Raw genomic sequence first — 12,390 nt, forward strand, 5'->3', positions numbered from 1 at the left:
CAGTGTGGTTGGTCAGGCTACAGTGTGGTTGGTCAGGCTACAGTGTGGTTGGTCAGGCTACAGTGTGGTTGTTCAGGCTACAGTGTGGTTGGTCAGGCTACAGTGTGGTTGTTCAGACTACAGTGTGGTTGGTCAGACTACAGTGTGGTTGGTCAGGCTACAGTGTGGTTGGTCAGACTACAGTGTGGTTGGTCAGGCTACAGTGTGGTTGGTCAGGCTACAGTGTGGTTGGTCAGGCTACAGTGTGGTTGGTCAGACTACAGGTGGTTGGTCAGACTACAGTGTGGTTGTTCAGACTACAGTGTGGTTGGTCAGACTACAGGGTGGTTGGTCAGGCTACAGTGTGGTTGGTCAGACTACAGCGTGGTTGGTCAGACTACAGTGTGGTTGTTCAGACTACAGTGTGGTTGTTCAGGCTACAGCGTGGTTGGTCAGGCTACAGTGTGGTTGTTCAGACTACAGTGTGGTTGGTCAGACTACAGTGTGGTTGGTCAGGCTACAGTGTGGTTGGTCAGGCTACAGTGTGGTTGGTCAGGCTACAGTGTGGTTGGTCAGGCTACAGTGTGGTTGGTCAGGCTACAGTGTGGTTGGTCAGGCTACAGTGTGGTTGGTCAGACTACAGTGTGGTTGGTCAGACTACAGTGTGGTTGGTCAGGCTACAGTGTGGTTGGTCAGACTACAGTGTGGTTGGTCAGACTACAGTGTGGTTGGTCAGGCTACAGGGTGGTTGGTCAGGCTACAGGGTGGTTGGTCAGGCTACAGTGTGGTTGGTCAGACTACAGTGTGGTTGGTCAGACTACAGTGTGGTTGGTCAGGCTACAGTGTGGTTGGTCAGGCTACAGTGTGGTTGGTCAGGCTACAGTGTGGTTGGTCAGACTACAGTGTGGTTGGTCAGGCTACAGTGTGGTTGGTCAGACTACAGGGTGGTTGGTCAGGCTACAGTGTGGTTGGTCAGGCTACAGTGTGGTTGGTCAGGCTACAGTGTGGTTGGTCAGGCTACAGTGTGGTTGGTCAGACTACAGTGTGGTTGGTCAGACTACAGTGTGGTTGGTCAGGCTACAGTGTGGTTGTTCAGGCTACAGTGTGGTTGGTCAGGCTACAGTGTGGTTGTTCAGGCTACAGTGTGGTTGGTCAGACTACAGTGTGGTTGGTCAGGCTACAGTGTGGTTGTTCAGGCTACAGTGTGGTTGGTCAGGCTACAGTGTGGTTGTTCAGGCTACAGTGTGGTTGTTCAGGCTACAGTGTGGTTGGTCAGGCTACAGTGTGGTTGTTCAGGCTACAGTGTGGTTGGTCAGGCTACAGTGTGGTTGTTCAGGCTACAGTGTGGTTGTTCAGGCTACAGTGTGGTTGTTCAGGCTACAGTGTGGTTGGTCAGACTACAGTGTGGTTGGTCAGGCTACAGTGTGGTTGGTCAGACTACAGGACTACAGTGTGGTTGTTCAGGCTACAGTGTGGTTGGTCAGACTACAGTGTGGTTGTTCAGGCTACAGTGTGGTTGTTCAGGCTACAGTGTGGTTGTTCAGACTACAGTGTGGTTGGTCAGACTACAGTGTGGTTGGTCAGGCTACAGTGTGGTTGGTCAGACTACAGGACTACAGTGTGGTTGTTCAGGCTACAGTGTGGTTGGTCAGACTACAGTGTGGTTGGTCAGACTACAGTGTGGTTGGTCAGACTACAGTGTGGTTGGTCAGACTACAGTGTGGTTGGTCAGACTACAGTGTGGTTGGTCAGGCTACAGTGTGGTTGGTCAGGCTACAGTGTGGTTGGTCAGGCTACAGTGTGGTTGTTCAGGCTACAGGGTGGTTGGTCAGGCTACAGTGTGGTTGGTCAGGCTACAGTGTGGTTGGCACAGTGTGGTTGTTCAGGCTACAGTGTGGTTGGTCAGGCTACAGTGTGGTTGGTCAGACTACAGTGTGGTTGGTCAGGCTACAGTGTGGTTGGTCAGACTACAGGACTACAGTGTGGTTGTTCAGGCTACAGTGTGGTTGGTCAGACTACAGTGTGGTTGGTCAGACTACAGTGTGGTTGGTCAGACTACAGTGTGGTTGGTCAGGCTACAGTGTGGTTGGTCAGGCTACAGTGTGGTTGTTCAGGCTACAGTGTGGTTGGTCAGGCTACAGTGTGGTTGGTCAGGCTACAGTGTGGTTGGTCAGGCTACAGTGTGGTTGGTCAGGCTACAGTGTGGTTGGTCAGGCTACAGTGTGGTTGGTCAGGCTACAGGGTGGTTGGTCAGACTACAGTGTGGTTGGTCAGGCTACAGTGTGGTTGGTCAGGCTACAGGGTGGTTGGTCAGACTACAGTGTGGTTGGTCAGACTACAGTGTGGTTGGTCAGGCTACAATGTGGTTGGTCAGACTACAGTGTGGTTGGTCAGACTACAGTGTGGTTGGTCAGGCTACAGTGTGGTTGGTCAGACTACAGTGTGGTTGGTCAGGCTACAGTGTGGTTGGTCAGGCTACAGGGTGGTTGAGGGTGGTTGGTCAGACTACAGTGTGGTTGGTCAGACTACAGTGTGGTTGGTCAGACTACAGTGTGGTTGTTCAGGCTACAGTGTGGTTGGTCAGACTACAGTGTGGTTGGTCAGGCTACAGTGTGGTTGGTCAGGCTACAGTGTGGTTGGTCAGACTACAGTGTGGTTGGTCAGGCTACAGTGTGGTTGGTCAGGCTACAGTGTGGTTGGTCAGGCTACAGTGTGGTTGGTCAGGCTACAGTGTGGTTGGTCAGGCTACAGTGTGGTTGGTCAGGCTACAATGTGGTTGGTCAGGCTACAGTGTGGTTGGTCAGGCTACAATGTGGTTGGTCAGGCTACAGTGTGGTTGGTCAGGCTACAGTGTGGTTGGTCAGGCTACAGTGTGGTTGGTCAGGCTACAGTGTGGTTGGTCAGGCTACAATGTGGTTGGTCAGACTACAGTGTGGTTGGTCAGGCTACAATGTGGTTGGTCAGGCTACAGGGTGGTTGTTCAGGCTACAGTGTGGTTGGTCAGGCTACAGGGTGGTTGTTCAGGCTACAGGGTGGTTGGTCAGGCTACAGGGTGGTTAAGCGTCGATGCGTTCTTCCTCCTCACGGAGAACCAAACCAAGCAGAGTTATTTCCAGGCGACGTCTACATAGACTTGTAAATATAGACTGTAGACTGCCAGCCCTTCTGTCAGCATTAAAGAAAATGTCATTTGCATTTCGTTTCCCCAACAATTTCCCTGGTGGACGCACAAAGCACCACTGAAGCAATATGCATCTGTTACATAATATCTATAATTTACTGTGATATATATTGTTGCTGTTGTGCAGAAACCTTGTATCTATATGTTTTAACGAGGGTACTGTGTTGCCAGTCCAGGGGTGTCTCAGTATAATTTGATAATATTTGGAATTCATCAATATGACAACATCAATATCACTTCACTGTGCTTAGTGAAAACAGACCTGATTTGCACTGTACTTGTTCTTCTTCGTGACGCGTTGTGAGCTCGTAGATCGGCCATTTTTGGTGAAAGGGGGCTCGAGCTGATGTCTGTAAAAAGTGCCCCCTCTCTCCAGACCATGAATGCAGTTTTTACTACGGTGAAAGAAATGCAAATGCCCCTCTTTCCAGGCCCGGATCTACCATATGGGCACTTTGGGCACGTGCCCAGGGCATCAAGGGCCCTCCAAAAGAAAAGAGAGAATGCTGCTGACAAGTGCTGATTGTGTGTTAAGTACAATGTACAATATTTCATGAAAGTCAAGTCTCTGCCGGGCCGTGCTGAGCCAACTGCTGCTGCAGATGTCATGTTGGACCTACCGGTACATCCCTACATATGCCTACATCCCTACATATGCCTACATCCCTACATTTGCCTACAAAACATTTTGTGTGCACACAGGGGCCCCTTGGCGCTTCAGTGCCCAGGGGCCCCCTGGGATGTTAATCCAGCCCTTCCTCTTTCCATGCCATACCTGAAGGCAGCATTCTAGAGAATTGCCTCGTCCAAACTCTCCTGAACTTGAACGCAGCATCTTTATGTTGAAAGAATTGCCCTCTCTGGTTAGAAATCCATGCTGTTAATACGCCACATCTCCAGTATTGACTTGATTATGCTTAGTTCAGTGTGGTATCAAGCACCGAAAATAGCCGACCTCCAAGCTCACAACGTGTTGTGAGCTTGTCGTGAGTTGGTCTGCTATTTTCGATATGTTCACCAAAAGGCCCTTTTAGAGATTTCAGCCCCTGCCTCTCTAACCTTCTCTACATGTCCCTGTCTCAGACCATGTGTAGGAGGAGGGGGGGACCAGCTTGGAGCCCGGAGGATGGTGGCTGTCGCTGTTAAGGCCGGCAGGTCGTTCTTCAAAACCCTAGGAAGGCAGCGGAGTCTACTCTACACTGACAGCTGTCAATCAGAGAGGCTGGATGTCCCGATGCACAGATGATCGTCCTCTCAGGTCCCATCATCCCCCTCTGTCTTTCTGCCCCCCTGTGCTGGCTGAAGCCCGTATCAGAGTGCGGTGTAGTGCCGTGTAGTCTTTTTGAGCGTTAACGTTGTAGTTTTATGACTCAAAAAGACTACACGGCACTACACCGCGGACCCGACTCTGATACGGGCTTGAGAGCCTTCTTCCATCGGGAACTAGAAAGATGCGATTGGAAATTTCAAGTGTGGTTGCCGTGACGTGATCACACTTAATTGCAAATTAATTCCATCTTATCATTTGAATTTTCCCCATTCAAGTTCAATGGGAAAAATGTATTGACTAATACAGGCCTGGAATTTCGTCATTTTAGGGGCAAGGCCACTTGGCCTTTAGTGGTATTCATCTTTTAGGGCACAAGGCCAAATGCCAGAGCAGGAAGGCCATCAAATAAGACAAGATCTTAGTCCATTGAAAGAATGAATTGAATTTAAGGGTTAAGGATGATTTAATAAGTGAAATAAATAACAATGTTTACACCCTGAACCCTAAACCAACCAAATCAAACTGGATTGGTTTAAAGATGGGGACTCAGGGTAGTTCTGAATTTTGAATCTCAACAAAAGACACTGGTGTCTACATGACAAGAAAGAGACAGAGGAGAAGGTGGTACAGTCAGATGAGGCATTAAGGCCACTATGGCCTCAGGGCATGCTAATTATTTTAGGGGCACAAGGCCAAACTGAGGGGCAACGACGGCCATGGCCTTCATGACCTCCCTGAAATTCCTGCCTTGGACTAATAAATAAATAAATGGAGGGTCATATACTGTAATGTAGATCTCTGTGTCCGTCCTCGTCCCCTTTATGCCCATACAGTAAGTATATGGAGATCTCTGTCATCAATATTAAGCACATATCTTAGAATGCTCATATATGGACATACTGTACTGTGTCAGTCATGTGGTCTATGATGTCTGACATATATAACGTCATTCATCTCCATATTTGGGAAAAGTTAAATTTTTTTAAAGTAATTGGAAAAAACGATATCACATATACATTTATAACTATATACCGTATATGTTGCAGAATGTTTGAAGAACCAGTGGTATTGATTTAGCTCGTTGCAAAGGTCTCTTGAACTCCAGGGGGGTAGAACAGCAAATAGTAGCGACTTTAAGCTCGATGATTTTCAGGGCGGCAACGCCAGGCGGACTACGACTGCTATGACATAATCGTCAAGCAAAGCCTCGGCGGCGACGGGGGTCCCACCCCTTTCACTGAACGCTTTGGTTCCCATGGCGACGCGTACACGCAGCAGACAGAGTAGGCGCTACGTGGGGACGGCTGCGGCGACGGCAGGTTTATCTATCGAGTGCGGATCATTTACGGTTACAGTTGTCATCTGCCGTTGCCGTAACTGGCTAGTGTTGTGGGGACTGCTTTTGGGCGATGACGCCGGTGGATTTGACACATGGTCCAAGTGCCTGCCACCAAAACTGTGGGAGGAGTAGTGTGGCAAAATAACGTTTATCTAGAAAGATGGAAAGTAGGACGGATGGATGGAAGGAATAAAGTCGTACAGTACTATAATCTGGTTGCCCTGAGTCCCCAGTTCAAAGGGGAACGGCCTGAAAAGGGTGAGAACCACCGGTCTACAGCAGTGGTTCTCAAACTTTTCAGGCTGCGACCCCCCAAATAATCACATTTTAACTGGGGACCCCTCCACCCTGACGAGCACTAAGAGTTGAGGCATTACATTTGGTTCTATTGTGTTCTACAGTTCTATTGTGAAAATAGCAGATCTACATGCTCACAACGCCTCGCAACTCGAGGCGTTGTGAGCATGTAAATCGTCTATTTTCACAATTTCTGCCTCTAATATTTGACAATTTGGCCATTGTTTAATTTGTCATTTTAGAGGTATTAAAAAGTCCTTAAATTGTCACTTTAGGAATGTGCAGATACCCTCTATACACTTAAACTTTATGTTGGTTTGTTTACTGTTGAGTGAGAAAACAATGTTGCACATTAAGTTAATCATCTGGGGGGACCCCCCAAAATAATTTGGGGACCCCCCTGGGGGTCCGGACCCACAGGTTGAGAACCACTGGGCTACAGCGATGGTCTATAGCGATGCACAACAAATTGTCTGTCTGTCTGTCTGTCTGTCTGTCTGTCTGTCTGTCTGTCTGTCTGTCTGTCTCTCTCTCTCTCTCTCTCTCTCTCTCACTCTCTCTCTCTCTCTCTCTCTCTCTCTCTCTCTCTCTCTCTCTCTCTCTCTCTCTCTCTCTCTCTCTCTCTCTCTCTCTCTCTCTCTCTCCCTGTTCAATCCACAGAGCTTTATTACGTTGATAAGCCCAGTGTCTCTCTGCCCGAGGCTACAACCTACAACCACAATCCCAGCCTGGCTGCCCAGAACACTGATAGCTGATAGCAGGGAGCAGGTGTCAAATTCCCATCGATCCACACCGGCTCTGACATTTGAACGGAATTAAAAGAAAACTCAGTCTCTCTACTTTCTCTGGCTGTGCGTTCCATCATATGTCCATTCTCACTAGAGCAATCAATCCATCACCGCCCCGCTGGCTGCCGTCTCTCCCCGTCTGTCTCTTATCGCTCATCTGGTCTGGTCTCGTTCCATCATGTCCCTTTAATCCATTTAGGCCTGGACGTTAGATTCCAACCACTTTAACCATTATTGGATGCTTTAACTATTAAAAAATAGCAGATCTACATGCTCACAGCGAGCTTGTAGATCTGCTATTTTGGAAAAATGCGAACATTTGAGCAAGTCTTTGAATATTTTTGACCCAATTCTATAAATGTCTTCTAAATCCTTCTTCTAAATCAGTGGTTGTCAAACTTTTTCAAGTCAAGGACCCCCAAAATTACATGTATTTGTCCACAAACCCCCATCTAAAAATATGTTGTTCCAGGGACCACCCCAGAAGCAAATATTTGAGTTACAGATGTTCGCTTTTAAAAAGATATTCAAACACTTTCAAAGAAAAATCATGATTTTTCAAAAAATAGCAGATATACAAGCTCACAGTGTTGCACCGAGTGCCGCGCTGTGAGCTTGTATATCTTTCAATAGTTAAAGCATTAAATAATTCTAACCCTGAATGGGTTTAACTGTGTTAAAGTCCAAGTTAAACGAACACAGCAAGACGCATCACCCTTAATGGCTCCTCCAGAGCTCTAGTAAAAGGCTCTGTGATTGGTCAGCTCAGCAGCAGATTTGAACTGGACACAAATAAGACTTCCTAGCCGGCAGGTCGCATACACAGACTTTAGAAGGCAATGGTAGCCAATCAGGAGGGAATATGGGAAATGGGACAGATCCATGTTGATGACATGACTGTAGAGATACTGTGTACCGCTTTGCGTGATTTTAGGGCAAAATCTGTAGGAGCAGTGTCCAAAAATGTGTTTTGGAAGAATGGGCCTCATGGTGGCGCTAGAAGAGGGTCATGTGAGAAATGAGGTTGTGGTTTGGCAGCCAAGGAGTGTTTGTGCAAAGTTTGGCATGGATCGGGGCAACGGTGGTGGAGATATGAGTAGGGGAAAAGTGTGATGCGACGTGACGTGACGTGACTGACAGACAGACAGACAGCCGATGGAGGTCGCGACAAAAAAATAACCTGACTCCGGCAGATGGTGGCGTATTGAGTTCCCATTCCAGCCTTCACCTGAAACCGCTCAGAGATTGGTGCTACACCGAACAGCGCCCGGTTCCAACCAATCAGCGGCAGCTATACTGGCGGGATCCGAGCGAGACCGGGTGTGACGATATCGAGAAGCTGCCTGTTGCAGTTGCACTGTGGTTCTTTCACTGTTCATCTTTGCCGCCACCACAAACAAGTCTGTGCTGCTGCAAGCCTCTTTTTTTCAAACACACTTCGCGTCACGGTTCCCTGCGCCCCACCTCAATACCTGTCGGGGAACCGCAAAGTGAAATGTGCCTGAAAAAAAGAGGCTCGTGTTTAGTGTTTACTTTCATGCCGGCGCAGCTACTATACGTCATGCAGACGCGTCAATATGAGTGACTGTGATAGACAGACGGTCCCATCCAATCACCTGCCAAATAGCTTGAAAGAAAGGGACGGCCTTCTTCAGCGGTTGGCCCTGAGTGGTTCCAGATGGAGGCTGGATTGGGAGCTCAATGCGCCACCATCTGGCAGAGTGAGGTTAAGGAAACACACCTTCACAAAGAAAGAGTTTCCGGTTCAAATGCCCATATATAAAGAGCCATGATGTCATCAGCAAATGCCCATATACTGTATTAAAGATCCATGATGTCATCAGCAAATGTCCATACTGTATGAAGATCCTTGATGTCATCAGCAAATGCCCATATATAAAGATCCATGATGTCATCATTAAATAACCATATAATAACACCAGCCCCTGTAAGCGGTGTTATTTGAAAGGCAAGGCCACCGACCCTCCGACTGACCGAAGAGTTTGCAGCCAGCAGCAACAGCAGAAGAGAGAAGATGTCGGACGATACCAGCGCAGCTGACCGGAACGTGGAGATCTGGAAGATCCGGAAGCTGATCAAGAGCCTGGAGGCGGCGCGCGGCAACGGCACCAGCATGATCTCGCTGATCATCCCGCCCAAGGACCAGATCGCCCGCGTGGCCAAGATGCTGGCTGACGAGTACGGCACGGCGTCCAACATCAAGAGCCGTGTCAACCGGCTGTCGGTGCTGGGCGCCATCACCTCGGTGCAGCAGCGCCTCAAGCTCTACACCAAGGTGCCGCCCAACGGCCTGGTGGTGTACTGCGGCACCATCGTGACGGACGAGGGCAAGGAGAAGAAGGTCAACATCAACTTCGAGCCCTTCAAGCCCATTAACACGTCGCTGTACCTGTGCGACAACAAGTTCCACACGGAGGCGCTGACGGCGCTGCTCGCCGACGACTGCAAGTTCGGCTTCATCGTGATCGACGGCAACGGCGCCCTCTTCGGCACGCTGCAGGGCAACACGCGCGAGGTGCTCCACCGCTTCACTGTGGACCTGCCCAAGAAGCACGGGCGCGGCGGCCAGTCGGCGCTGCGCTTCGGCCGCCTGCGCATGGAGAAGAGGCACAACTACGTGCGCAAGGTGTCCGAGATGGCCGTGACGATGTTCGTGACGGGCGACCGCGTCAACGTGACGGGCCTGGTGCTGGCCGGCTCGGCCGACTTCAAGACGGAGCTGAGCCAGTCGGACATGTTCGACCCGCGGCTGCAGGCCAAGGTGCTGAAGCTGCTGGACATCAGCACGGGCGGCGAGAACGGCTTCAACCAGGCCATCGAGATGGCGGCCGAGGTGCTCTCCAACGTGCGCTTCGTCCAGGAGAAGAAGCTGATCGGGCGCTACTTTGACGAGATCAACCAGGACACGGGCAAGTACTGCTTCGGCGTGGTGGAGACGCTCAAGGCGCTGGAGATGGGCGCTGTGGAGACCCTCATCGTCTACGAGAACCTGGACACCATGCGCTACGTTCTCCGCGCGAACTGCGGCGGCGGCGGCGGCAACGCCGCCCCGTCGGAGAGTGACGGGCCAGCCAAGGCGACGAGCGAGGAGAAGACCCTGTATCTGACGCCGACGCAGGAGAAGGACAAGTCCAACTTCTCGGACGCGGAGACGGGGCAGGAGCTGGAGGTGGTGGAGAGCGGCTCCTTGCTGGAGTGGTTCGCCAGTAGCTACAAGACGTACGGAGCCGCCATGGAGATCGTCACGGACCGGAGCCAGGAGGGCTCGCAGTTCGTCAAGGGCTTCGGAGGCGTCGGCGGTCTCCTCCGCTACCGTGTGGACTTCCAGGGCATGGAGTACGAAGGAGGGGAGGACGACGCCCAGGTCTTTGATCTGGACGACTATTAGAGCAGTGGCTTATCCGTTTAACTGGTTTTCAACACCTTTTCACCTCAAGGTCCATTAAGTATTGGGCATTCGAGCCACGGGCCACCGTTTGATGGGTTTAGCCTCTCGGACCCAAAACGTTGGATACAGTTAAGTCCACAAATCCATGCTGTATTGATCTTGGTACCATAGGAGAGATAGCATGCAAACGTTGATCAAAATAACAATTCTACCATCTCAAACACTTTGAGTGCTTTTCCAAAAATCCTTTGGGATTTCCTAACCGGGCCGTAGTGTGCCTATCCCGAATAAGTTTGGGATTTATACCACATAACGTTTTATATTATAAAACCTTACCGCGCTGTCAAAGGGACCCGAATGTGAAAGTTGAACCGCCGGGCCGTAGAACTGCACTCTGTCGAGGTGCCAACTTGCGTCTTGTGCACCATACATTATGCGCCTGCAGAGTGCGTCACTACTGGAATCACCAGGATTACTGGTCCCTAATTGACTGTTAATGATGGCATTACCAGGAATGCTGGTCGCTGACATCACCACTGGCATCACCAGGAATCCAGGTCCCTCATTGGCTGTTAATGATGAAGTCACCATAAATGATGGTCCCTGATTGGCTACGGGCTTAAACACACATTGCTACCTACCTAAGCAGCCGGACGCAGTACTTGTGCACTTTGCTGGCGCAAGTAATAATGCAGATGTTTAACTCTGAGAGTGTAACATGAAACGTCCATTTGGTTTCATGTTGCGCTCTCAAGACTTAAAGAAAAGATCTATCCACAACTTTCCAACATCCATCGTGCATTGCACAGAACTTGCATGGAGCTTCCGGTGCCGCAGCCGAGTGTGATCTACAAGCTCACAACGGTTGCATCTGCGACGCGACGTGAGCTTGTATGTCTGCTGTTAACCGGAAGTGTGGTGCAAAATATTCTCCAGTAAATTCCTGTGGAAAGAGGTGGATAAGGGTCCATTTGGTTACCAACTCTCCATCATTTAGCTGGGGACCACCTGGAACCACCCTCAAGGACCACTGGTTGGGAATCATTACACTAAATGAGCCAAGGACCGATGCTGGAGATGACCTGACTGAACTGAATGCACTGCACTCACCTGACATTAAGATGTGATGATCTATCGTTGCTGTCTGGGTGTCTGCATACTGTAGTGTCGCACACAAGTATCAGCCGTAGCAGTAGTCGATCTACTTATTAATCCTTTTGGATTGGAATCTTTTTTCTCACAGAGACAAAGGGTTCCCAAACCTCCTCAACACCCAAAAGATTAATTTGGGTTTGGAAATTAACGGTTTAAGTCCTATCATAAAGTAGTGAAAGTGATTTCTTTTTTTTTTAAGTTTCTGAAATTGTTTAGAAAAAAGTATATTTGAGTTCATCTTTTTTTCTTCTTACAGATATATAAAACAATCACACCCAATGTGAAGTGAGCGTTGGTCGTGCTTGCATAACGTCTTCAGACTAGGATATAGGTCTAGGATGTAATTGGTGATGTAATACAGACTACACGCTAAGGAAAAAGTGGCTACAGACACATGCACAGCCACTCTTAGGAGCGGTTTACCACCGCTCAAAAACAAAAACGAAAACATTTATATGTATTTATAGAAATCAGTCTGGTCAGGTCCTGACCATTGTTTATGTTTGGGAAACTGAGATATAGTTTGTCCCACAAAAGCCGTCCACAGTCTCAGAAATCATGTTTTGGGGTGAGCGTTCGGCACAACTGCCAGAGTGTGGAGGCTCGTGTCGGACAATGATGGTATGGATGCTTGTGTAATGACAACTAATAACAGATTGATACAAGAAAAACACACTTGACTGCAACAAATAGTGTAAAAGATAGGCTTATATGGACTCCACTCTATGCTATGAGGCTGGGTTCTGTTGCATGGGAAACTGAACAGCAGGAGAATGTCTACCTAATAGACCCCATGGACAGTAATTTGGGATCAATATAAGTAGGAAAACAAGCCTAGATATTATTTAAGGCTGAGATGTCATTTAAGGTTAGAAGAGAGCACTTGTTGATGGAAAGGTGTGTGTGTGTGTGTGTGTGTGTGTGTGTGTGTGTGTGTGTGTGTGTGTGTGTGTGTGTGTGTGTGTGTGTGTG

At 49.2% G+C, this 12,390-nt stretch overlaps 1 protein-coding gene across 1 annotated transcript; it reads left to right on the plus strand.

Moving 5' to 3' along the window:
- Positions 1-8,889: 8,889 nt before the first annotated feature.
- On the plus strand, positions 8,890-10,263 carry LOC308305537 (eukaryotic peptide chain release factor subunit 1-like; the record flags this gene model as incomplete). The annotated part of the gene is made up of 1 exon (XM_080750346.1): positions 8,890-10,263. One exon carries the CDS (start codon positions 8,890-8,892, stop codon positions 10,261-10,263), a length of 1,374 nt encoding a protein of 457 aa, XP_080606472.1.
- Between the last annotated feature and the right edge of the window lie 2,127 nt (positions 10,264-12,390).

The sequence above is a fragment of the Nannobrachium achirus genome (genome assembly GCF_963921795.1).
Source record: "Nannobrachium achirus genome assembly, chromosome: 20".
Lineage (NCBI taxonomy): Eukaryota > Metazoa > Chordata > Actinopteri > Myctophiformes > Myctophidae > Nannobrachium > Nannobrachium achirus.